Below are 27,257 nucleotides of genomic sequence, written 5' to 3' on the forward strand. Positions count from 1 at the left end.
GATGGAAACCAATTTCTAACCAAACGTCGCTTAAAATGCTCCAAGTACATCAAAGACTGAATGAAATTGTCAATGATTTTTTAATTGGAATTGACCAGAGTGTGCGTAAATCATTTGTTCGGGTATTACAACTAAATCAGAATTAACTGAAATTGTAACACAGCCATAAATATAAAATATTGCTGGAATGTGCAGATGTCAACTACTGAGTGTGGCATAAAGGTCTAACAAAATATCTATTAGGATTAGCATCATCTTTATCATCATCAAAATTCTTCCTTTCGAGGAAGAATAAATTAAACAAGTTCGTGCAGCACTAGATTACCATCTCTGGGCTTATTAAATACAACAAATATTGGAAACCATCTCGATAGCAACAAACTTTGAACCATTCATATTCAGTACAATCTTACCCTTCACTGGGAAAACTTTATGCTATGGATTGAAAATTTATTTATTTTGTAAAACTCTATACAGTTAGATGATATAGACAAATTACCACAAACTGACCCTCAACGCACTATATCACATGACAAAATATCAAAACTTGCAGTGGCGGTAGCACTAACAGATATCCAGTAATTGGAATGAGATCCTGGGGAAATATCACCCAAGACAATTTAACTACGAAGTAACAATTTATCATTTCACAGCACATTTTACTCTCCTAAAGATCTTGATTATGAGATGTAAAATTCTAAATGGAAGTAAGCATATCATCGAATGAAGCAAATTGCTAGGTTAATGTTGCTTGAAATTGCTCATAATAAAACTTTCAATTGAATAATCCAAAAGAATGTTTGAAAACAAATCAATAATAGCTAAACAGAAGAAATGTCCTCTTGATCCCTGAAATTGCTAGGTTAATTGCCTCAGATAGGACTAAAGCATGTTGTATAAGAGGTATGAGTGTCTTTCATTCGATACAAGTCCACCACCACTGAAGGTTCTTCAGGTAGATTAGTCGTTATCTGGTAGATAGAAAAGAGTAAATTCAATAGCATCTGAATGGCACAGCTCTTCCTTTGAAGAAGCAAAAGTTCTGTTCATCTTTTGACAAATCAGAAGCACCTATATTATAACCAACAAAACCATGCTACAAAAGATATTTATATTGAACAAATCTCATCTTTTTGATCAAGGAGGTCACGCTGCCTTTGAATATGGTTGCCACAAGCACTTTCATCATAATGTAGAGCAACACCATCATAATGTAGAGCAACACCATCCGTGCAGCCACCACACCACTAATAAAGTAACCATAGCAACTGAATATCTCAACTGAAAGGAGAGGGTCTTGGAACAGATTCTTATGTAACATTTTTGGCCCTTGAATACTTCCACCAAAATGCAGCCAACACTAGTGTACCAGCAGTGCCAATCAAAACCTGTTAACAAGATTAACGTTTTTCTAAGACTAAATAAAGGGACAATTATAAACATTCAAACAGACAATCTAAGAAAAATTAACCTTCTGAAAGATAGAGACTAGCATTTTATTTAAGAAGCTTCTATTTCTACAAGTCTCTTTAGTTCAACCATATTAGACCATCAGTTTAAGCTCAGTAAACCATCCTGTGAAACCACTCTCAATTCTAGCAAGTATTTGGTGTAAACCATCTAGCATATCACTAAGTTTTTTTCTTCATGAAATCAAACTCGCCACACAACTTGATTTTCAGGGCTCTATCCCCACTGGGGTTTAAACCTGGGTAATCATCATCATCACTAAGTTTTGCATTTTATCCAAACAAAATCTGGACATGAAAACTCTTTATGAATGAAAGCCAGATGTAGACACCTCGACATTTAAAGACATTCTGGAAAATGTGATTACCTTTCCTTCTATGCCCAATCTTTTCTCTCCACTGAACAGGAAAGACTTCAATCTTTGCAACCTAGGTAATTTTGGCATAAGTATAACTACTGTATATTGTTTTGTGCATGGTGATGGCAATATCCTCTGCAATGCTTCTTGCATTGTTACTTTTGTTAAGGAAGATCTGACTTTGTTGCGCCATTCATCCTGGGCCTGGACAAAGAAATTTCATCTTATCAATGCTAAAATAATTTCCCATATGATTAGCCACATAATCGTTCTATGAACTTTCCATGTGTTCCATGCGTTCAAATATCCATCTTATCTATAATACTGAAAAAGAGTATGCATCAGTTTAACGCTCCTGTTGAAGGAAACAGATCATTTTCCTTGTGTTTCTAGGCACAATCAGAGGTATTACCATAATCTAACATAAATTTGCTTGGTACAAACAACATATACATTCAAATATCGCTGACTTTAAGAATCAAGTTGACTTCAAATTTTTGTCCAAAGAAATTAAGAATAGTCAAATTAAAAAAGTAAAATTCCCTAAAAGCATAATCAACTTCCAGAATATGGCATATTGTCAACTGACATGCCCAAGGTACAGAACTTTTAACAACTTCAGAAATTACAACAGGATAATTTGATAATTCATGAGTCCTACTACATAGTCGAGGCTCTAAATTCATAGGATTTAAAAGATCGCCAATGTGGCATTTAATCATTATTATCCACCATTTTGTATGTGTATTACACGTGATTTTCTCCACATACTTTAGAGATTTGCAGCGTGCAATAGTGATTCTAGCCTTGCACAGATTGTAAATTCTGTAGAAGTTGCTTCAACATTGCATCATGGACCTTTTGGCTTGACTTGGAGATGGTATTTTCCTTGGGTTGGATGTTGTCTTGAGGAGGACATTCTGTTTGATGAATCATTATAGGTTGGTTCTATTTTCATATTTGCATATGCCTTTGTTGACGATTATGGGATGTTTTTGCTGCTACATGATGATACCCTTTCATACAGTGGATATGGCTCAGTTGTTGTGATGCTATTATATCAACGTCTCAAAATTGTTGGTATTCACGGACTTGATAGTAAGAGCACTCTAGTGTTAGAAATGTTTATGATGATCCTGTTATGACACTTGACACAATAGACAAGGGCCTTCATAGAGCGCTTCCTTTATGACAGTTTTCGTGGTGGTCCAACATGTTTTGAAAGGTCGGCCAATCCCATTTTCCATTCAATGTTTATTGCTAGAGCATTTGGGTTGTTCTACATGTTTTGACAATGAGATTGCACCCTATGATGGATGTACCTAGTGCCCTTAAAGGGTTTTGAGACTTGGAACAGTTTGTCATAACATTTTGGCATCATTCTCGAGAATAAAGCCCATTTCCTGGAAACATTTCTAGATCAACTACATTCTTTGACGAGCGTGTATTTTTGAAGATCATATTCTCATCTTGGCAACTCCACTGGAAGAACAAAGTCCTTTTTCTTTACCAATTTTTGAAGACTTTGTGCTTATAGAGTGAAACAAGAAACATAATGAAGACATTGCAGATTCACCTTGACAACTCTAGAGATGCTTGGTATGAGGTATTGTATTGTATTTTCAGATTTCATATCAAGCTGTATGTTCAAGTAAAAAGATGGCACCATGGAAATTTCATGAATGTATCCTCCTACTGATATTGAGAAAATTCTGAGGTACCCCAATCATTACTCTCCCAAATGGCCGAAGCACCTTCCAATGTTTGATTGTGACGATCATTTTTTTATTCAACATATCACATCATCTTTGCCATATCTTTCAAAGCTCAATTTAATACATGAGGGATTTTTTAATCAAACTATTGGTATTTTCATAAGAAGAAGATCCAAATAATTGACTCAAGCATCGTAGTAGCCTAAGGAAAATATCTACATTTTCAGGTTTGATTGAAGTCTTCCTCAAGCATTGGGGTCCTCGCTATCAATGAAGAGATTCTTGAAAACCTTGTGGAAATGCTACATGAAGATGAAAAAAGCACCTCATAATCATATGGAGAATCAATCACATGAAGAGCATATTGATGAAGTTCCTTCCCATGTTTCCATGGTAGAGCAAAAGCAACCTCTTTGTTCTCTTGAGGATCAAATACAAGAAAAATTTGATGAAGATTTTGAAGATCAAGCGCCTCAAGACTCCATTGAAGACATAGTACATGAAAAAGAAAGTAATGATCAAGCACTTGAAAAAGGTCCAACTGGTGAACGCACTCAAGTCTCCATGCCATCATTTCATGAAGACAATGGTTTGGGAAGCCATGATCTTCCTCAAACTTCTTAATACAATGATGCATTTGTTGAAAATGGTTGTTATTAATGTCAAAGGTTGTCCAAATGAAACAAAAATCATGTGTCATGCATGGACTGCGTAAACTGAGACGAGGTGAAGAGACAAATCGATACAGGGCCGAAGGTATGATGGAGAAGATACAGTCATACTGTGAGGTTGGATTCTGAGCAATAAGTTTATTATCTAAAAGAAAAGGCCCAGGAAAATATTCAAAATAGTTGCGCGAATCCAAATGATGTTATGTGATACATTACAGAGCACATTGTTTACAGCTACCAGAAAATACAGTTCATCCTCGACACCATGCTGCACTATGGGTTCAATATCTCGCATGTAGCTATTCAGCAGCTCGCCTGTGGCTTCATGGGTAATATGAATTTCCGTTGCTAGCTCAGGATGCCTCCTCACAACCCTCGTCATCTGAGAAATTCATTTTTGAATGTATGATTTAAATATGTTCAATTAGCCTAGCTTTGCACAAGACGGCTCTAAGACAAATTAACTAAATGTCAAACACTATATATATATATATGTGACTCGTGTGGCTCACTTGTATGAACTCAGATCCACAGTCAAGGGAAGATCAAGGAGCTTGTTTCGATCCTGTCTAAGTGATATCTCTTGTACATATTGACAGTGGGAGACAAAAACCTATAGAAGGTTGAATCAAAGGAGTGTGAGTGACAGGTGGACAGTGATCTCGTGTTTTCAGTGGTGATGTTCAAGGGAAGTATGAATAAGGGCTTTTGGCATGGGTTGTTTCGGAGCTCTGCACAGATAGTTGAGTCAAAAGATTGACACTCGATAAGGTGGCGGTGCTGAAGATCCACTCTGTGAATAAGGAGAGACTCAAGAGTTGGATAATGCACGGCTAAACCCAAGAATTGTGTAGCACATGCAAATCGAAAAGTGGACAATCGGGTGGACACACAGCCGGGTGAAAAGCATGAAAATAATACAGTCCCTTGTTAATGCAAAGTCTGAAAGTACTGTTGATGACATTGATGCGAAGTTTAACTTGCATTTTCCACCTGATGAAGTTTAGGTAAAAGAAGGTCAATTTAAAAGACCAAAATGCAAATCATTGTACAACATTTGTCGTAAACCTGGGTTAGGAGGCCTGACACAGAAGTTTTGTCTCAGTTTGGTGAACGGGCAAGGAGTGCACATGGTTTCGCACAGGTTTAGCACTCAAGTATGATCATTGTATTGTTTACGCAAATCAATTGAGCATTCAGCCAGATTGTATTTGGTTTTATGTGAAACATATTTTGCATATATCATTTGAGTGATATGCCATGGTTGGGCTGCCCACACTATATCGTGGTCTTGTACATTGATCGTATGGAATTCTGTATTGTAGGGAGACGTGCTGCGTTAAGAATATGATAAGCTCAAGATTAGAGAGATGACTTTGCTGATGGTTGTGCATTTTGAGTTGAGAAGAGGTTGTTGGTTGCACACAAAAGACACACCAAGGGAGGTGTAGCATTGAAGAAATAAGCACTGTGTGTTGTGTAGTTTCAAGTAGAGAGTGTTGAGAAATCAATGTATGTAGTTATTAGGGTTTTAGTTCCTCTTTTCTTGATAATTACTTGTGCTATGTGTTGGCTTCTTTATTTCTTTAATATGTTATCTTACATCAAGCAATTACCAAACCAAAATATATGAAGATAACAAGAATAAGAGACACAAGATGTAGGCACTCAGCCAGGGCAAAACCCCTCTCCCTAGGGGAAAACCCAGTGAAACTCTTCTCCTCTAATAGAACCAAGTCAAAGTGATACAATCCAAGACCTTTTGACTAAGACAAAGACCTCCAATCACCAAGTCAGCCCTCCTTTCCAAGTAGACAAATTCTGCCAAAGTCAACGAAGGTCAGCAGTGAGCACCCTTCAAATCTGCTCCAACTGGAAATTCAACCCCCTGCAACTCAGAAATTCGGAGCTGCAGTAACTGCAGAAATTTCAGCCCCTGCAACTTGCCCAGAAACCCTAGAAAAACTTGCATGTGTGAGAGAGAGATGCCCAAAAATTGTCCCTTTCACTTCTTAACTTTGTCTTCCTTCTTCTAGACTTCGCTCTTCTTTTTGTCTTCTTTCCACTCCATATCGAACTTGTTGATGGATGGATGCCAAATAGGTCGAATTCTCCTTCTATATACATTGCTTCCACAGGGTTGAATAGCCCCAAAATAGGCCGACTTCATCAAGGCAGGGCCAACTTGATGAGTGTTAATTTGGTAGCTCAGTGACAAATTCCAACAATGGGACAAGATTCCTCTTTTCGAGAGGACCAATTTTGACTATTGAAGCGCTCAATTTGGAGAAGGGAAAGTGTATTTTTTAATTAAAGCCCACATGTGCACATTTGAGTAGGTCGGCCCTAAAGCAAATTGGACACCCTTGGAAACCTATAAATACAAGTGACCTCAACCTCATTTGATCATCATCATGTAGCATTCTTCTATTCTCTTCTATGGCTTTGACTAGCACAGGTCTGAGGCAATTCGTAGAGATTAGCTCACACAAGTCTGAAATTGCAGGGTCCAAAGCTCGCACACGTGTCTAGGGTTTTGGGTCACAACCACAGGTTTGTCACAGGCAGATTTCGGCTATAACCATTGGCATGAAGGTCTATGCATGCAGTTGAAGGGTTTCAATGCACGCACGACACTCTCTCCGTGTGGTTGAGACCTAGGTTTTGAATTTTCAATTGACTGAAGACTTCGCCAGTTGACTGTAGAGTTTGGCAGCTGACTGCAGATAGTGAAAATTGATCGCAGGCTTTTGGAGCAGGGTTTTGATTATTAGCATTGTTGGGTTTATCTCATGTATGTTGTTTAGTTGATTTTGCTGGATAGGATTATGGTTGAAGATAGGGATCATTGTACTCTATTTTTTTGAATAAGGAGAAAAATTTGGAAGAGTTTTCTCCATAGTGGGTTTTGCCCTGGTCTCTGACCAACCCTGGTGTCTCTCTGTGAATGTTTTTCGTCTATTGTTCCTTTATGTTCCGCTACATTGATGATGATATTGTTCTTTCTATATAGTTGCATATGTTGTTGAATAGTAATATAAATCTGAATAATGATATGATGCTTTGGGGTGAATTTAATATGCAAATTAATGAAATGCAATTATCAAAGCAAAGAACAATATAGCTCTAAGAAAAATTAGCATGGTATCAGAGTTGGGCTGAAGAAAAATCATTAAAGACCACCAGTATGAAGACACCATTTATGGAAGCAAGAGAAGACGGAGGGGACTTAAAAGAAGGCTAGGGTTTGAAGGAAACCCTAGGCAATTTGACTATTAGGGTTTTATGGATATTATGTGGTTACGGTTTGGAAGAAACCCTGGATTATGACAAAGATTTGAGATATGCAATCTAGAAGCCCTAGTATGATCAGTGTAAAGATGTTCTAGCAATTTTGACAAGTTTGATGTAGCCATAGATGGGCTAGTCTCAATTAGGCCTTGGTTATTGATGAAGTTGGTTGAAATATATTGAAGGCAACAATGCTATATGGTCAAGGACAGTCATGACTTTTGAAGACTCGTTCAAGAGGAAGAGCTCACCTCCCATTGAAGATAAGTACCTTCTGATTTATGTTACTCCTTTATGTCTCTACTTTTGTTTAGATTTATTGATATGATAATAGTTCTTGGAAGTATATTTGAGTATTTGGATACTTCTAACCTATTGATAGATGTGATAAGTGGATCGTCCTTGAGGATCATCTGAGGTGCGAGAAAAGATGGCTAGTGTAGGAAGAGAAGAGCTACAACTGCCAATGTCAAATAAGAAGGTGCACAGATATCGAAATACTACAAGGTATGTATAGTATATTGTTTTAGCTACAACAGTGGATGGCAAGGTAAGCTCTAAGGTATGATGGGAACATCACCTTCATGAATAACTCATATATGCATATGAGAGCAAGTACGGTTTAAGGTACATATAATGAGTTGGTGCAATTGGTACTGGACAAGCATCTTACATTCTATTAAGTCATAGCAAAGCTACCTAGAAACATTGATTTTTGATATATTGGTATACTTTATATTTGGCAAAGCATCTTTCACTTTTAGACATGATGGATTTCTTGATCTCATAAAGAAGGCTCGCACATTGACTCTTATATATGGTAAACTTAATACTATTGATAATGTTTGTGATAAGCATGGTAACCTTAATAATGAAAGTGTGACAATAAGATTGATATTGAGGATCTACTTGTTAGGTTTTGATAAGCTTAGTAATTATGACATATGGTAAAACTGGATGCCATGTCTTGATGGTTGGATAATATAATAAAGAAGTGATGAAGTGATTATGATCCTTGAAGTATGATGATACACCTGTCAGTTGCCCTAATCATATGACTCTAACCCTTGATGAAAGTTTGATGTCATGTTCATATGTGATGATGAAGTAGCTAATGCTAACATGTTATGACCATGATGAATATATGTTTTAGAACCTGATATAGTTTGATTTCATGATCTAACAGTTTTGCTAAAGCATGAAAGTATTATGATAAACATGATGTTTTGAAAAATGATGACTGATGTGGCTTCCCATTCAAAGGGATAAACTCTCTATAGGATCCCTACACCTATTATCATTTGCATTAAATGTATAGAAGATTCTTTATTGTTGAAGTAAGATTTTTGGACATGAATAGACAAATATTTGATGTTGTTAGTTTGCAACAAGTTCTGGTTTGAGAAGAGAGGGTTTCTCTTAGTTTAAGCCCCAACCACATAGAAGAAGGCTTAAGAGTGTGGTTATAGCCTCCCAACCGCACAGAAGGCGGCCTATGGGTGCAGTTATGCCTATAGGTCACAAAACTGAAGCTTCATGCAGGATGTCAAGAGTGCATAAGGAGTATGACAATCCTACAAATATGGAACCGACAATAGAAAGTCCTATGAGCAAGGAAGTTTGAATGTTTGACTTATTATAGAAAATGTGAATATGTTAACAGGGGTTTGGAATATGCATATCAGTTTGTTGTTTTGATTTGATCAATGAAGCTAGTATATGACAGTAATTGATTTGGCTTATTGGTTTAATATAGATGAGTAGTATTGGAGTTTTGACATGATGCTTGATAGTTTGTAAATATGCATTGGCTCATGGATTGATTGAACTCACAATAACAAATTAGGGTTTTCACTTGATAACTGATGATGTGCCTTGATAATAGTGTTATGTGAGCATAGTGACTTTCAGTGACTATTATTGGTATTCAATAGAGATTTTGTACTGGCATCATTGGCTTTGGCACATTGGTTAAAATATAAACAAATGTGATTCAATATGCAATAATGTCACAATGAATGCATGAAACTTATATGACTTATCCTTGATGTACAATGACAAAAATAATTCATATTATGATTATGTGGATGGTCTAATGGAGTTTGATGTTACTTAATAACAATTTGCTGACATGACAATAGATGAAGTGATAACTTGGTAGTTGGATGTGAGTTATACTTGACCCCTGTTCTGAAGAGCTTGTTTCAGTGATATTGGCAGAAACTTTTATGACTTTGATATTAGTTTTGATTTGGCATCTGAAGGCTTGATAAGCTGACTTAGTTGACTTGATTACACAGTGTTGATTTGCGTGAGGCTAAGTATATTGGTTTGATCAATATAATGTTTGCAAATAGCATTATATGAAGCAAGCTTCCCGATCTTGGTATGTCTTCATTTACAGTCATCTGGTGAAGCCTGGAAGATGTTCCAATCCAAACCTCTACTTCAAAAGTGGTCCAAGGTATGACTTCGATTTTGGTTTTATATACTGATGGTATATTCTTGACAGGTAATGAGCCTTTGATGATCAAAGTAAGAGGGAGTTGGCCTTTGAAGTTCGAAATGAAGAATCATGACATGGTGAATCAATTTCTGAAGATTGGAAAAGAAAAATCTATATTGTCAAACTATTGAAGGTTTTTTGGAAAATGGAAATGCAAATCTTTGAACACTCCGATTAAATTTCAAGAAGTTATGAAGAGATATTATTTAACCTGACTTGGCAACCAATAGTTGATTGAAGCATTAATGTTCCGTGTAAACACCCGTCCATATATATATATATATATATATATATATATATATATATATATACATATCTATATATACATATATATATATATGGATATATATATATGTACATATATATATATATATATGTACATATATATATATATATATGTACATATATATATATATATGTACATATATATATATATATATATGTTTTGCATACAACAATATGAGTGAATTCATGATTGAGTTGCTTCATACACATTGGGTTGCCACTAGGCACAATGCGAGATATTTGCATGGGACGATCAATTGTTGGTCTGAGATATTCTTCCTATGATATGTGACTGCATGGATGTACTGATGTTGTTTGGGATCGTTATTGATGAGATAAGCACATTTGGGTGTTGCTTTAGTATGAGATTTGCCATGATATTTTGGTTGAAAAGTCCATAACATTAAGCATGACAAAGGTTGAGTACAATTTTGCTTGCATGGCTAGCTATGTGGCATGTTAAAAAATCTCTTTAGAGAGCTATTTGAGCAGGTTCTGGGTGTGATAGGGATACATTGCGATAATAACGAAAGGAATTCGATTGGAAGAGAATCCTGTATATAATCAAGACTGAGATATCTTCATATGTTGACACAGTGTTGAAATACGAGACAAGCTTAGGCTTGTGGTTGCCTCCGTGAAAGGGAGGATGAATAAGGTATCCTTTTTGTGATAAATATTTGTTCTAATATAATATTTGACTTGATAGCCTGCATGAACAAGAGACTACTATTATTGAGACATTATGATTGAACTCTTTAGTGAGTTGTTTATATCGACACCAAATATGAGCACGATGATATGTTTCTAATCTACATAGAGCAACATTGATGAATAACACTGAGCAGACTCTTCCCCCCCTATCTGAGCTCCAAGGGTAGGGAATTGAGATACAGGGCTCATTGGGTTGAGGGATCTTTGGACAATAGGGTTGTAGATGTTGCTCCCCTATCTGTCACCCATAAGGTTGGAGATGTTAGCTCCCCTATATTTCTCTATGCAGAGTATACCCTAGTTGGAATAATATGCACAAGATGGGCTTGTTGGGAATATCGCTCCTCGTCTCACCAACGGGTTGACAGAGTGCTTGGAGGTGTACAACCCAAGCTAATTATGATGTGGGTGTTCTACCACATGACTATTGAGTGTCATTGATGGGAAGATCAGTAGCAAATAGGATGATTGTGATCCTTACCTCGTATGGCAAGTGGTATCTTGCCCATTGATTGCATCATGGGATGGTTGTGATCCTTACCTCGTATGGCAAGTGGTATCTCGCCCATTGATTGCATCTTGGGATGGTTGTGATCCTTGCTTGGTAAGTGGTATCTTGCCTATTGCTCGACATGTGGTGAGAGTGTCCCGTAGGACCTTCCCCACTGTCATGTTCATGAGGTGAGAATTTTCAATAGGACCTTCCTCATTGTCATTGGATTCTGGGTTTAGATGTGCTCCCTGATGTGATTCCAAGTTGAGCAGGGCTCCCTAATGATAAGCTCTCTAATGTTTCTCGGGTAGTAGCATTGGGCTCCCCGCTAGCAGTGATTCTGGGTTCTAGTAGTGGCTCCCCGATGAATAGAGGTTGCTAGCTTAGGCTCCCTTCCAATATCAAAATCTTCTTCTTTTAGATTCAAGAATGTTCAGCATATGAGAAAAGACAATCAAGAGACAAGCAAGGATAAGCGAAGATGAGCAGGGATACGCAATGACGACATTTAATAACAAGATACTTGAGAGAGGATATGATTTGATGATAGGATACTTGCAATGATTATGTGATGCAGTTGGGATTTCTCCCTAGCTGAGGGGGAGTGTTAATTTGGCAGCTCAGTGACAAATTCCAACCATGGGACGAGATTCCTCTTTTTGAGAGTGCCAATTTTGACTATTGAAGTGCTCAATTTGGAAAAGGGAACACATATTTTTGAATTAAAGCCCACATGTGCACATTTGATTAGGTCGGCCTTAACGTAAATTGGACACCCTTGGAAGCCTATAAATACGAGTGACCTCAACTTCATTTGATCATCATCATGTAGCATTCTTCTATTCTCTTCTTTGGTTTTGGCTCACACAGGTCTGAGGCAATTTGCAGAAATTGGCTCGCACAGGGCAAGAATTGCAAGGTCTAAAGCTTGCACACGTGTCTAGGGTTTTGGGTCACAACTGCAGGCTTGTAACAAGCAGATTTCGGATATAACCGCAGGCATGCAGGCCTATGCATGCAGTTGAAGGGCTTTAGCCGCACACGACACTCTCTCTGTGCGATTGAGACGTAGGGTTTGAATTTTCAGTTGACTGAAGATTTCACCAGTTGACCACAGAGTTTGGCAGTTGACCGCGATCAATGACAATTGATCGCAGGCTTCTGAAGCAAGGTTTTGATTATTAGCATTGCTGCATTTATCTCATGGATGTTGTTTAGTTGATTTCGCTGGATAAGATTATGGGTGAAGATATGGATCATTGTACTCTCTTCTGCTTAATCATTTAATGACAATCTAATAAGAAGAATAATTTGAGATGGTTTTTCCCTGGTCTCCAATCAATCTTGGTGTCTCTATGTGCAATTGCTTTTCTTCTATTGTTTCTTTATGTTCCGCTGCATTGATGATGATATTGTTCCTTCTATATAGTTGTATATGTTGTTGAAAAATAATATAAATCTCAATAATGATATGATGCTTTGGGGTGAATTTGATATGAAAATAAAGAAATGCAATTATCAAAGCAAAGAACAATATAGCCCTAAGAAAAATTAACATGCTATAAGAGTTTGGCTGAAGAAAAATCATTAAAGATCACCCCTATGAAGACACCATTGATGGAAGCAAGATGGAGGAGACCTAAAAGAAGGCTAGGGTTTGAAGGAAACCCTAGGCAATTTGACTATTAGGGTTTTATGGATATTATGAGGTTACGGTTTGGAAGAAACCCTGGATTATGACAAAGATTTTAGATATGCAATCTAGAAACCCTAGCATGATCAGTTTAAAGAAGTTCTAGCACTTGTGACAAGTTTGACGTAGCCCTAGATGGGCTAGTCTCAATTAGGCCTTGGTTATTGATGAAGTTGGTTGAAATATATTGAAGGCAACAATGTTATATGGTCATGACTCTTGAAGACTGGTTCAAGAGGGAGAGCTCACCTTCCATTGAAGATAAGTAACTTTCGATTTATGTTACTCATTTATGTCTTTACTTTTGTTTAGATTTATTGATCTAATTATTAGTTATACTTCCCGCATGTATGTTTGAGTATTTGGATACTTCTAACCTCCTGGTAAGATGTGATAAGTGGATCGTCCTTAAGGATCATCCGAGGTGGAGAAAAAGATGGCTAGTGCAGGAAGAGAAGAGCTATGGTTGCCAATGTCAAACAAGAAGGTGCATAGGTATCTAAATACTACAAGGTATGTATAGTATATTGTTTCAGCTGCAATAGCGGATGGCAAGGTAAGCTCTAAAATATGATGGGAACATCACCTTCATGAATAACTCATATATGCATATGAGAGTAAGTCTGATTTATGGTACATATAATGAGTTGGTGAACTTGGTATTGGACAAGCATCTTACATTCTATTAGGTCATAGCAAAGCTATCTAGAAACATTGATTTTTAATATACTAGTATACTTGATATTTGGCATAGCATATTTCACTTTTAGACATGATGAATTTCTTGATCTCATAAAGAAGGCTAACACGTCAATTCTTATATATGGTAGCTTGATACTATTGATAATGTTTGTGAAAAACAATGTAACGTTAATAATGAAAGTGTGACAATAAGATTGATATTGAGGATCTACTTGTTAGGTTTTGATAAGCTTAGTAATTATGACATATGGTAAAATTGGATGCCCTGTCTTGATGGTTGGAGAATATAATAAAGAAGTGATGTAGTGATTATCATCCTTGAAGTATGATGATACACCTGTCAGGTGCCCTAATCATATGACTCTTACCCTTGATGAAAGATTTGATGTCATGTTCATATGTGATGTGAATTAGATAATAGACACGTTGATGTTTTGAAAAATGATGACTAAAGTGTCTTCCCATTCAGAGGAAGAAACTCTCCATAAGATCCCTACACCTATTATCATTTGAATTAAATGTATAGAATATTCTTTATTGTTGAAGTAAGATTTTTTGACATGAATGGAGAAATATCTGATGTTGTTGGTCTACAACAAGTTATGATCTGAGAAGAGAGGGTTTCTCTTAGTTTAAGCCCCAACCGCACGAAAGAAGGCTTAAGAGTGCGGTTATAACTTCCCAACCGCACGAAAGAAGGCCTATGGGTGTGGTTATGCCTCTAGGTCACAAAACTGAAACTTTATGATGAAATGAAGAGTGCACCAGGAGTATGACAATGCTACAATAGAAAGTCCTATGAGTAGTTAAGTTTGAATGTTTGACTTATTATAGAAAATGTGAATGTCTTAACTAAACTTGTGTTTGGAGACCAGAATATGCATATCAGTATGTTAGTTTGATTTGATCATTGAAGCTAGTTTATGACAATAAATAATTTGGCTTATTACTTTAATATAGATGAGCAATATTGTAGTTTTGACATGATGCTTGATAGTTCATAAATATGCATTGGCTCATGCATTGATTGAACTCACAATAAAAAATTAGGGTTTTGACTTGATAACTGATGATGTGCTTTGATAATAGTGCTATGTGGGCATAGTGATTTTCAGTGACTAATATTGGTATTCACTAGAGATTTTGTACTGGCATCATTGGCTTTGGCACATTGGTTAAAATATATAGCAGTTGTGATTCAGTGTGCAGTAAATATCACAATGAATGCATGAAACTTATATGACTTATCCTTGATGTACAATGACAAAAATAATCCATATTTGCCTTGTAGTCAACAACTTGGATTACCATTATCGTTGGATCATAGTTTTCACTTACACAAAACTTTGTATTAAGACAAAAGAGTCTCCACAGTAACTTGGATTAATAGGTTACTTGCCTCCATTCAGAAGCTTGCATCATGTAACATAACTGTAGTGACTTCACATACCCTATTTGTGACTTCGCAGACTTCACATATCATATAACAGTCCTTCATGCTTCAAGACTTTGACCTTACTTGGAATGCTTGTATTACAAAAATTTGGATTTTGTGTTATGCCCAATATCATAGGAACCATTCCACAGTAAAACTTGCCTCCTTACCCATAGAATTTTGCATTAAATTGGAAGTCAAAATGAAGAGCTTTTTATGAAGAAACTTGTTGTATAGGTATCAACTATGCTAACAAGAGTGATCTTCAAGCTTCCTTCTTCTTCACCTTAGCTCTGATATCATGTTGAATGATCGATGAAATTGTAGATTAAAATTGATTCTCCTTACTTGATAATTACTTCTGATATTTGTTTGTTTTTATTTAATTCTACTTCTCCAACAAGCAATTACCAAAACATGAAGATCACAAAGAACACAAGATATAGGCTCCAAGCCAAGGCAAAACCCCACAATTGGGGAAAACCCAAACAATCATCTTCTTATAGAATCAAATCAAAATGAGACCTCCAAGACACAAAGACCAAGACCTCCCCCAAGTACTAGGTGAGCCCTCCAACAAGATTTCTTCCAAACAAGTCAAAGCCCATCAAAGCCAACGAAGGTCAAACTCTCTAAAATCTGCTTCAGTGAAAGTTTTGGTCCTGCAACTCAGCTTGCAATTTTCGGCCTTGCGACTCACATAGAAACCCTAATATTTTCGAACATGTGAGCAGAAATACTCTAAATTTCAAAATCCTTCCTTCGCTTAGTCTTTCTTCTTGTCCCTTGCTCTTGTTTTCCTTCTTATCTTGGTGTAGATCGAACTTTGATTGGTATCTGAATGAGTCGTAGTCTCTTCCTTTTTATACCCTTCTCAAGCGGACAAGTAGGCCTCTTATTAAATTTAGTTAACAATGGTATGTTCTATGCTTAGCACAATTACTTCAATGTTCCTTAAGTAGCCCAATAGCAATTTCCAATTTAGATTTTCAGTAGCAATCACATTGACAGTAAAAGCAGATAGAACATAAAACAATATGCAGAAAACAAGAAAAGACAAGAGGACACCAGATTTGGCGGATGCGAGGGGAAAACCCCAATGTGGGGAAAACCCTTTGATAAATTCTTCTTATTATTATATCAAAATGTTCAACAGAGAGAGAGAGAGAGAGAGAGTACAATAGTCAAATTGACTTCCCTAATTCAAAGTCAAAACAACCCTATCAATTTATAAAGTCAAACTTCAACCCTAACCAGAAAGTCAATGCTGGTCAAAACAACAATAAATTATCCTCAACACAGCTCGGTCTTCCCCAGTCAAACTCGACCTCCAACAGCAGTCAAATTCAGCCCAATATAGTCACAGAATTTGCGGTCAAACTTGGTCAACTTGCGATCAACCTGTAATTTTGGTCTACAATCAAAGTGCACTGAATGCCTCGATTTCTATGCCAAAAGATGAGGCTTGCTGAGACAGAAATAACCCAGAAAATCGAAGTCAAATGATCCCTGGAAGGTCAAAGTCAACGCTGGTCAAACTGCAAAATTTCCTGTGATTTTCAGCCCCGTAATTCAGTCTGAAATTTCATCCTCCTTGATCCACACATGTGAGAGAGAAGTGTGCCCAATGTAGTATGAACCAATGAGAGAAGGAGAGAGAATGTGTGAATGATGAAGATACCAATTGAGGTGAGAGGTCACTTGTATTTATACAATTCGTTGTGGGTGGAGACACGTATATAGGGCTTCTGAGCCTACTTGTTTAACACTCCCTACCAACTAGGGAAAATTCCACCTGCCAATCCATCCATCATCATCGTCGACCATCATGCCATCATGTCCTCATGTACCATCTTTGTCATCTCATCTCTGCTCTGCTAAACCATGATGTAATAATGAAGAAGAATTGATCGATAGTGAGTCACAAGGCCTTACCACTCTCCACTGACAAGAGTTAGTCCAGAGGTAGAACCTCAATTGATCCCAGATCAAGTTGTTGAACATCATGCATCCTAGACATAGGGAGTATGGCTTTACACGATGCATCCATCGGTAGTGCTATGGTTCCTATCCACGTTTCCCAACTCATTGGCCAGATGAGAGGTACTTCCCATGAGTCCTAGACTACATGGGTAGGATGTATGCTAGGGCATTAGCAAGAGAAGGTAAACCACTCATCCTATGCATATGTTAATCATAGGGGAAGGTGAACCACTCACCCTACACACGTCTACCATCATGGGGTATCACAAGGGAAGGTGAACCACTCACCCTGTACACAACGCACCAATAGGGGAAGGTGAACCACTCCCCCTATGTTTGTTCATAGGTCCAAGAAGTACCCCAAGCCCCCAAGAGCTCCCAGATCTCAGTGTCCAACTCAAGCGGGGCCCTCATGACAAGGTCTTTCCACAACTCCAAGACTCTCTCGAAAGGCTAAGAATTTGACCTTCCCTAAGGGATATGTGAGGATTTATGTGACCTTCTCATTAGACTTGATGTGTTGGAGCCTTATTGCACCCCGATGTACCATATCCTGGATAAAGTGGTACTTGATATCAATGTGCTTGGAGCGATCGTGGAACACGATATTCTATGAAAGGCGAATCCCACTTTGGTTGTCACAGTAGATCACAGTGGTATCCAGCACATGCTCATATAGCTCACTAAATAGCTTCCTCAACCAAACAGCTTCACAACAAGTCATACTAGCTGCAATGTATTCAGCCTCGGCGGTGCTTAGAGCAACCAATTTCTGCTTCCTTATCATCCAAGAAATTGAAGCAGACCATAATGAGAAGCAACATCCAGACGTGCTCTTACGATTCACTACACTTACAGCCAAGTCAACATCAATATATCCATGTAGCCTCAAATTCTCAGCAGTGTATCTCAGTCCATAGTTAATTGTACCACGGAGATACCTCAAGAGATTCTTAGTAGCAATCCAATATATGTGATGAGACTCGAAAGGATTTGCCAATTAGGGCCTTGCAGCACTTCCACATAGCTTCTTGAAGTTGAGTTTCATCGGAGTAGACACAGACTTGCAATCCACCATCCCACATCTCTCGAGCAACTTCACATTGTATTTTCCTTGAGAAAGGAAAATCTCACTTGGCTTTTGCCAGAACTCCAAGCCTAGGAAGTAATGCATCAGACCTAGGTTCTTCATCTCAAAAACGAAAGCCAACGCCCTCCTACATTGATAAATGAGAGGGTCTGCACCTGTTAGAAAAAGATCATCCACATAAAGGACCAAAATGAGAGGCATGTACTTTTCAACCTTAAGTATAGGTTAGGATCAGCATCGCTCCTTGTAAATCCCAGCTTCATAAGATAGTTATCACTCTACTCATACGAAGCCCTAGGGGCTTGCTTCAACCCATAGAGGGCATTCTTCAACCTGCACATGTGTGTCCTTCGATCTTGTTGTGAAAATTTCTAAACTAAAATTCTATCACTGCAACAACTGATTTATTTCACCTACTTATTATTCTCAATAAGTTATTTACGAAATTCCTTCAGCAAATATTAAAATAAGTTCTACTGCAGTTATCACACAATTACCTAGAGAAAAATATACATGCACAAGAATCAATCACATCGACACAGTTATTTTTGGACAATTGTCCCTGAAAAAACCCAATACGGGAAAACCGGTGCGGCAGATGACGGCTCTATTAATCTTTAGAAGCAATTTCTTTTACAAGGAATTATTTTACAGAGAAACTGAAAGAAAACCCCTGAGACTTTCCTTCTGAGACCATCTGACACTTTGGAGACCCTGCTCCCACTTCTTCGTCACCCCTGCATCACTCTGATTGACCCAACGTAGTACTGAGCGGCTCTGCATCAACCTGCGTAAGCTCTGCGTCTCTCCTCTAGATTGCGTCTCTCTTTCTACACTGTCTTCCACTGCCCCTGCATCACCTCCTCCTAGATCACTGCCTATTGTTGAAGCCCTCCTCTTCCTCCACCCAACAACTCCCTCTCAAATCGATCTTTTGTTCGTTGAGATACTGAGTATTTGTTGGTGTGTCTCCAAATGACCCTCAAGTCTTCTCTTATACTTTTCCTGTTGACGAATCAACGGCCGAGATTAAGTCCCTAATCAACCACTAAGATTAAAACAAACTTGATCCTCGTCTCTTAGAAGCTTCTCATCCTTATCTTTATTAATACCCATTAATATTTTTGTTTTCCTAAGTTTAGACCAATGTTGCACAAAGCGCGATCGGGATTTAATCGGCGCCGGGAAAAAAGCGGAAAAAATCGACAAAAGCGGGAAAAAAGCGGAAAAAAGCGGGAAAAAAGCGTTTGGCACAAAAATATTCATTTTTTTTCAATTTTTTTAATATCTAAACCATCTACAACATAAAATAAATACATTGACACATAAATATGATAAAAAAAACTAATATATAAGATGTTTAATATCATTTCTAGCGCTAAAATCACACATAACATTGAATCATGTCCTGAATAGTAAGTCCTGAGTCCCAAGTCCAACTCAGCCTCAAAATATCAACAAAAAATATGATAATGTATCTCATCATGTCATAATGTCATATACAATAAAATGAAAGTCTAATCCTATTGATTTCCTCTGCCCCTCTTGCGAGAAAATGGCACAGCTTTCTCTTTCCCTCTAGATGTAGAAGCTGGTGCCTGTGCTGGTGGAAATGGCAGTGGAGTCTGACGTGCTCTAGAAGCTGAAGAACTAGAAGTAGGAGCTATAGGAGGTAGACCACGTCCTCTACTGGTGGCAGGGGTAGGCTGGGCGGATGGTGTCACCTCGAAACATTACAATCTCCCAATCCTAAAATCCTGAAAAACTGATAAGTCTGCTGGATTTTAAATGAAATCTAAAATTCTACTTTCTCCATATGAAATCCAATGAGGCTGGAACCACTCTCAAACATCCTGAGTCATTTCATGGTAATGTTAAAAATTTAAGTAAAAGGATGAAAATGAAGATTAAGGAGAATGTCACTTTTACTTTAAGAATTTAACATTACCATGAATAGCATATCCATACTAGGGCATAGACTTGATCATTAAGTTGCCCCACTCAAAAATTATTTGTTTCTTTCAAAAAAATTGCATGAAAAAACCCAAAAAAAGTTATAAAACTAAGCTGTCCCAAGCCCCCACGATTTTTTCCTTAAAAATCGCGATTTTTTCGATAAAAATCGGTATAAAAAAAAAGTGGCGATTTGATCGGGCAGAGGAAAAAATCGCGATTTTCCGATAAAATCGCGATTTTATCGCGATTTTAACAACACTGGTTTAGACTTAGGAACCCATTAAAAATATTAATTATTTTAATAACTCCTCATCCGAATGGAATTTTTCAAAATGATTTTTGGGTCTTGGTGATCTCATGTGCCTTAGCCTCTCCTCCAAATTTCAAGGCTAGAGCACATCTGATGCTACCAAAAAATCAACACTTGTACTTTGAACCCCTCGGGTTGTTCTATGTAGACTTCCTCAAGCGAACCATGCAAGAAAGCAGTCTTAACATCCATTTCGTGTAGGCTCCATCCTTGATAGGCAGCAAGGCCAATAATGGATCAGATAGTGGCATATCGGGCAACCGGTTCAAATATATCATCATAGTCCACTCCTTCCTTTTGAGAGAAACCTCGAGTAACAAACCAGGCCTTGTATTTTTCAGCACTCCCATCAGCTCCATGTTTGATTTTGTAAAGCCATTTAGAAGTGACCATAGACTTGTCCTTGGGTCTAGGAACCACATCCCAGACATCATTCTTCATGATTGATTCGTACTCCTCATTCATCGCATCCTTCCATACTTGGTGTTTCACGGCTTCTTCGAACATACATGGCTTAGATTGAACAATAGTACTCATAGCAGCTAAGTACCCTTGATACTTGTTTGACTTCTTACTTTCATGAAATGTCCCTCTTGGAGCAATATGTCTTTCAGCATCTTCGAGAGTATCTTTGAGCCACAAAGGTCTTTTCCTTGAGGTAGAGGGATCACCAGGAGGTGGATCAATGGGATCCATCGGGCCTTCAACATCTGTTAAAATTGGAAACTAGGGCCAAACTCCATGTGGGTCATCTTATTTATGGCAGCTGATATTTTTATTGGATCCCTCTCATTGAGAGGTGTAGGATTGATCTAAATATCATCCGATTCCGCTAAGTATTTATGAAGATATGAATTTATTTAGATTATGGACAAATTGTCAAGTTGGCCAACAACTTATGTAGGCTCAGAAGCAACCGTCATGTCTATTCAACCTCTACGTTTTCGTATAAATAGAAGAGGACTTGAAGTCATTTGACACACACTTACTCTTCAAGTGATCTCCTCCTCTTCACGTCTTTGGGTTTTTCGTGAAAAGGAGAGATATTAAGAGTATGCTGGGCTAAGTAGTTGATGCCCTAGCCGCAGGTGATACCCTAGACGCAGTGATGCCCTAGCCGCAGTAAGCAACAGGCTTATGAAGAAATATAAACGCAATCAATGGGTCAATAAAACACAGTCAACAAGACCTGTTCAAGCAACAGAACTTCGCATTCCTCTTTGCCATTCTATACATATATACGTTGTATATATACGCTATACAGGTATGGCCATTCTACGTGAAGTTTGGCTACATATATACGCTGTATAGATATGCTATACAGGTACAACCATTCTACGTGAAGTTTGGATACATATATATGCTATAGGTATGGCAATTATAACCGTAATAGCCATAGTTGAGGAATAACGAAGCCGCAGGGAATGAAGTAACCACAGTCAAGTGAAAATGATGAAGCCGCAGTCATGTATATGAAGTCGCAATCAAGACATAGACAGCTGCAGTCAAGGAGAGGGTAGTCGCAGTGATAAGGAAGAGCTGCAGGGAGCTGCAGGTGGCCGCAGTAAGGTAATGAGGCCACTGGAACGAACTGTTGTAGCCACAATCAATGCATATAAATCTCGGTGGTATCCCTGTGACAGTTTAGATGCAATGAACAATATAACTTAGATTGCACAATGAAAATTACGTTGGGTATCATCTCAATCTCACAGATGTATATGTTACTGTCTCGGCATAACCACGATGATGAAGCAGGTTTCAATATTGATCAAGAGCTTCTCAGCATACCTGTAAAAGGAGACATACAGTGGCAATAGTCATCACAGTATTCAGATCTAGTATTCTTGATATGAACAAGTATCTCAAAGGTGCAGCAAGGAGGATAATCCCAACAGCATGATGATGAATGAGACACCATGATGATGGGCATTATGATGATAAGAGCAGATGGAAGCCGCTCATTGACTTGGTGCAACACAGTTACAGGTGCAACATGAGTACAAGCTGCATCACTATGTTAGGTGAAGCCATCACCTTGGAGAATCAGTTGAAGCAGAATGTCTTCAACCGATCTCATGTATCATCATGATAGGAGATGATATATGCTCATATCTAGATAAGTCAAAGTGTTGACTTTTGTTGTAAATGTACTATCTCTCACTTTCTCTGTTGAACTTTGAAGAACATAAAAGAAGAATTGATCAAGGGTTTCCCCACATTGGGGTTTGTCCCTGGCTAGCGCCACATCTTATGTCCTCTTGTCTTGGCTTATCTTTTGCGATTTATATTTATGTTCTATCTGCAGTTTACTTTAATGCTGATGTGATTGCTAATCTAGAAAATATATGAAGCTAACTGAGAAAATTGAAATAAATTGCTCTAAGAACATACCTAAAATTAACAACATCGGACATCAATTCATCTGTCGGAGATTCATCTTGCTTTCTTGCACCATCATCATTGTCCTTCCATGGGATAGGGAGATCTTTGGCTTTCCCAAGGGAAAAATCTTCATTGAAAGTGACATCATGGCTTATTTCCGCTTCTCTTTGACCAAGCACATAGAATATGCCTTTGAAGTTTCACTGTAGCACACAAATATTCATTTCTTCCCATATGCTTCTAACGTGTTTCTTTTCTCCTTAGACACATCAATATACACGAGAAAACCAAATATTCTAAAATGAGAACTATCATGATTCTTACCAGTGAAAACTTCTTCAGATGTCTTGAAATCTAATGCTTGATGCAGGCTTCTATTTTGAACATATACAGTAGTGTTGGCAGCTTCTCCCCATAAGAACTTCGGTAGACCTTCGTCATGAAGCATGGCACGGGTGGCTTCTATGATTGTTCGATTCTTTCTTTCAGCAACTCCATTTTGCTCAGGAGTGTATGGAGTGGTTGTCACCCTCTTAATACCAGCCCCTCTACAAAAATCATTGAATTCATTTGATTCATAATCGGTTCCATTAGCGGTCCTCAATATTTCGATCTTCTTCCTTATTTGATTTTCAACCAAGGCTTTGAAAGAACAAAACCATTTCAACACTTCGTCTTTCTTCTTCAAGAAATAGATCCATGTTCCGGGAAAGAATTCATCTACAAAAATTGCATAGTATAAGTATCTTCCTAATGATATTACGAGCAACATACCAGATAGATTAGGACCAATTGAAGAATGTCGGTAGTTTGACTTTCACTTGAGGGAAATGGCCCCCTTGTTAGCTTCCCAATTGCACAACCCTGACAAACACCTTCATGATCTATGTTGAATTCGGGCATACCTGTGACCATCTTCCTTACCCGGGTAAGGCTTTGTAATGAAGGTGAGAAAATATTCGGTGCCATAATTCAAATTGAAGAGAAGTATCACAAGTCATAGCTCCCAAAGGGCTTCCTCCAACTTGATAGAGACCTTCAACCCTAAATCCAGGTGTAAATTCATCTTTAGGGTTTCTTTGCCAAATATGTACCTTTCCATCAATGAATGCTACCATGAAGCCTTTATCTTTCATCGCAAAATAGACACCAAGTTCTTCTTCAAATCAAGTACATACAATTCTTCTTGTAGATGAAGGGTTTGACCTTGATTTAAGTGAAGAGTGATCGTCCCTATCCATTTCACGGGGTAGGCGACATTGTCTCCAAGTATGATCTCCAACTTAGTCCTTTTTCAATCAAATTTGAGAGAGCCTCCTTGTACATGGTGAAGTGCCTTGAGGCTCCACTGTGAATCAACCAATGATCTAAAGTATCCGGTGGAGATGCAATTGTGAGGGAGAAAATAAGATAATTTTTTTTTTTTCTACAACATTAGTTTCCTCATACCTGGAATCTCTCGTCCTTTTGAGAGGTCGACCGTTACCATATCGAGCAGCGAGAGCATTTCTCTTTCCTTTATTGTTGAACTCGTTTTTCCTTTTATTTCCATTACCTTTGAAATTGTTGTGATTGTCGTTGTTGTTGTCATCATCCCGTGGAGTATCCTTCTTGTGAGGACACTCTCTAGCATAGTGGCCAAACCTGTTGCAATTGTAGCACCTTCCTTTTCTTCTTTCTTTGAATCCCTACTTGAATCCTTGACCTTGTCTCTTTGGACCAGCGTTGTTCGTCCTCTTTGCATGAGCGGAGAAAGCGATAGGTTCATTTCCATTTGAAGGCTTGTCTCTCTCCATCATCCTCGTCTCTTCTTGTGTGCATCTAGCCAATAATTCATCAAAACTAGGAATCCTGTCATTGTTAAGAATAGTGGTGTTAAACACATCCCATGCTCTTGTGAGACCTCCAAGAGCAATGAGAGTTAGCTCCCTCTCAGCAACAACTTCTCCGAGAGATAGAAGATCATTCTTGATTTCTATAATCTTCATTAAGTAGGATTGGATAGACTCTCCTCTATCCATCTTGATTTCCTTCAACTTGTTCTTGAGAAAGAGAATTTGATTTGCATTGTTCACTTTGAACATTCCAACCAGCTTATCATACATCTCCTTAGATGTTTCTAAATCAGAAATATAAGCAACCAAATGCTTTTGAATAGAGTCTATAATGATTCTTTTAGCTTTGACCTCACCTTTCTTATATTTCATCCTCGCAGCAGCAGGTGCATTTGAAGGAGGTTCCACCACTCTTCCCTTTACATAGTCTGTAACATCATTCTCTTCCAAAGTCAAATCCAAAGTATGATGTAGTCGCCATTGAAGCTAGACCAATATTCTTGTCCAACAACTTTTTTCTTAGTGATTGCTTTTCTCTCTCTTACTTGGGCTTTGTCTTCACTTGGGCTCTAATACCATGTTAAATTTAGTTAGCAATGGTATGTTCTATGCTTAGCACAATTACTTCAATGTTCCTTAAGCAGCCCAATAGCAATTTCAAATTTAGATTTTCAATAGCAATCATATTAACCATTAATCAAATTGACAATAAAAGTAGATAGAACATAAAACAATATGCAGAAGACAAGCCAAGACAAGAGGACACCAGATTTGGCAGATGCCAGGGAAAAACCCCAATGTGGGGAAAACCCTTTGATCAATTCTTCTTATTATTATATCAAAATGTTCAACAAAGAGAGAGAGTACAATAGTCAAATTGACTTGCCCAATTCAAAGTCAAAACAACCCTGTCAATTTTTGTAGTCAACTACAGTGAAACTTCAGCCCTAACCAGAAAGTCAACACTGGTCAAAACAACAATAAATTATCCTCAAAATAGCTCGATCTTCCCCAATCAAACTCGGCCTCCAGCAACGGTCAAATTCAGTCCAAAATAATCAAAATCTGTTGTCAAACTTGGTCAATTTGCCATCAACCCTGCGGTTAACCAAAACATGCGCACTGCTGAGACAGGAATAACCCTAGAAAATCGAAGTCAAATGGTGCCTGGAAGTTCACGGTCAACGCTAGTCAACACTGGTCAAACTGTAGAATTTCCTGTGGCTTTCAACCTTGTAATTCAATCTGAAATTCCGTCCTCCTTGATCCACACAAGTGAAAGAGAAGAGTACCCAATGTAGTACGAACCAATGAGAGAAGGAGAGAGAATGTCTTAGTGATAAAGATGCCAAATGCAGTGAGAGGTCACTTGTATTTATACAATTCTCTCTGGGTGAAGAGACATGTCCATTGGACTTCTTGAGCCTACATGTTGATGAGGCCGACCTGAACAATTTGCACATGTGTGGGCATAAATTCAAAATCACACTTCCGCTTGTCCAAATTGGATTATCTTTATATTAATTTTGGTCCTCTCGAAAAGAGAAATTAAATGCAATCATCATCTCCATCAAATGAGCTGTCCTAAGGTGGAATTTGGCCCTAGTTGCCAATTTTAACACCTCTCCTAGGCCGACTTTTCATTGGTAGGGCCAACTTGGTCTTGGAGGTCATTTTGGCTTCATAGACTCAAAGATACTTTTTCTTTCTTGTTACCAATTGCCCAAATTGGTCTTATACAAATGACAAAGACTCTTCATTGAACCCTAGGAGCATGAAGAACATGCTTGATCTAGATGACAAAACAATTTGAGCATGAAACCCATGCCTGAAAGATAATATTATTTTTCTTCTTTTTGATTTTGATACAAGTACAAAGGTAATTATGAAGACCGAACCTAGTTACTTTTCCAACAACCTTAAGAACAAAATTTTCAAGTCATGAGGCTTCTCAAATGAAATCCAAACATTAGCATGCATCAAGAAAAACAAATCGTAACTGTAATATTACCTTAAGAGACACATTAAGGTCACCAGCATAGAGTCGAGATTGATAGCCACGCAGAATTCGATCAAGCCAATATCCATTTTCCTGTAAGGAACAAAAACTGTTAGCTGTATGTACGAGTGCATAGAATTTGAGTGCAAATTATGCCAATTTCAAGCATATTATACAGCCAGAATGTGTTGTTTAGATTGTAATTCAGTTCTAGCCAAGTAACCTGTAATCCATTCTCATATGCCCTTTGCTCAATTTCAAGGATACTTGAGACATCCAAATCTGAAGGCCCTTGTTCTTGCAGACACAGCATCTCATCAAGAGAAAGACCAACCTAAAAGCACAAATAATAGCAAAACAAAAAAT

The 27,257-nt window shown here is 37.9% G+C and overlaps 1 protein-coding gene across 3 annotated transcripts in view; it reads right to left on the bottom strand.

Annotated features, from left to right (window-relative positions):
* Positions 1-764: 764 nt before the first annotated feature.
* The window catches only part of LOC149156923 (Insulinase (Peptidase family M16) protein), a 268,172-nt gene continuing 241,679 nt past the window's right edge, over positions 765-27,257 (bottom strand). For 2 of the 3 annotated variants that reach the window (XM_089438805.1, XM_089438807.1), the window contains exons 18-21: positions 27,115-27,225; positions 26,904-26,984; positions 1,838-2,032; positions 765-1,388 (exon numbers count right to left, since the gene is read on the bottom strand). In XM_089438805.1, coding sequence (XP_089294931.1) covers positions 1,311-1,388; positions 1,838-2,032; positions 26,904-26,984; positions 27,115-27,225 — 465 coding nt within the window. In that variant the 3' untranslated portion in view covers positions 765-1,310. Of the gene's footprint in view, positions 1,389-1,837; positions 2,033-26,903; positions 26,985-27,113; positions 27,226-27,257 lie in introns of those variants that run through there. The other variant, XM_089438806.1, reaches the window with a different exon arrangement.

This window comes from Pinus tabuliformis, chromosome 9 (assembly GCF_031772625.1).
Source record: "Pinus tabuliformis cultivar Carrire ecotype Pingquan chromosome 9, CPIR1, whole genome shotgun sequence".
In the NCBI taxonomy this organism is placed as follows: Eukaryota; Viridiplantae; Streptophyta; class Pinopsida; order Pinales; family Pinaceae; genus Pinus; species Pinus tabuliformis.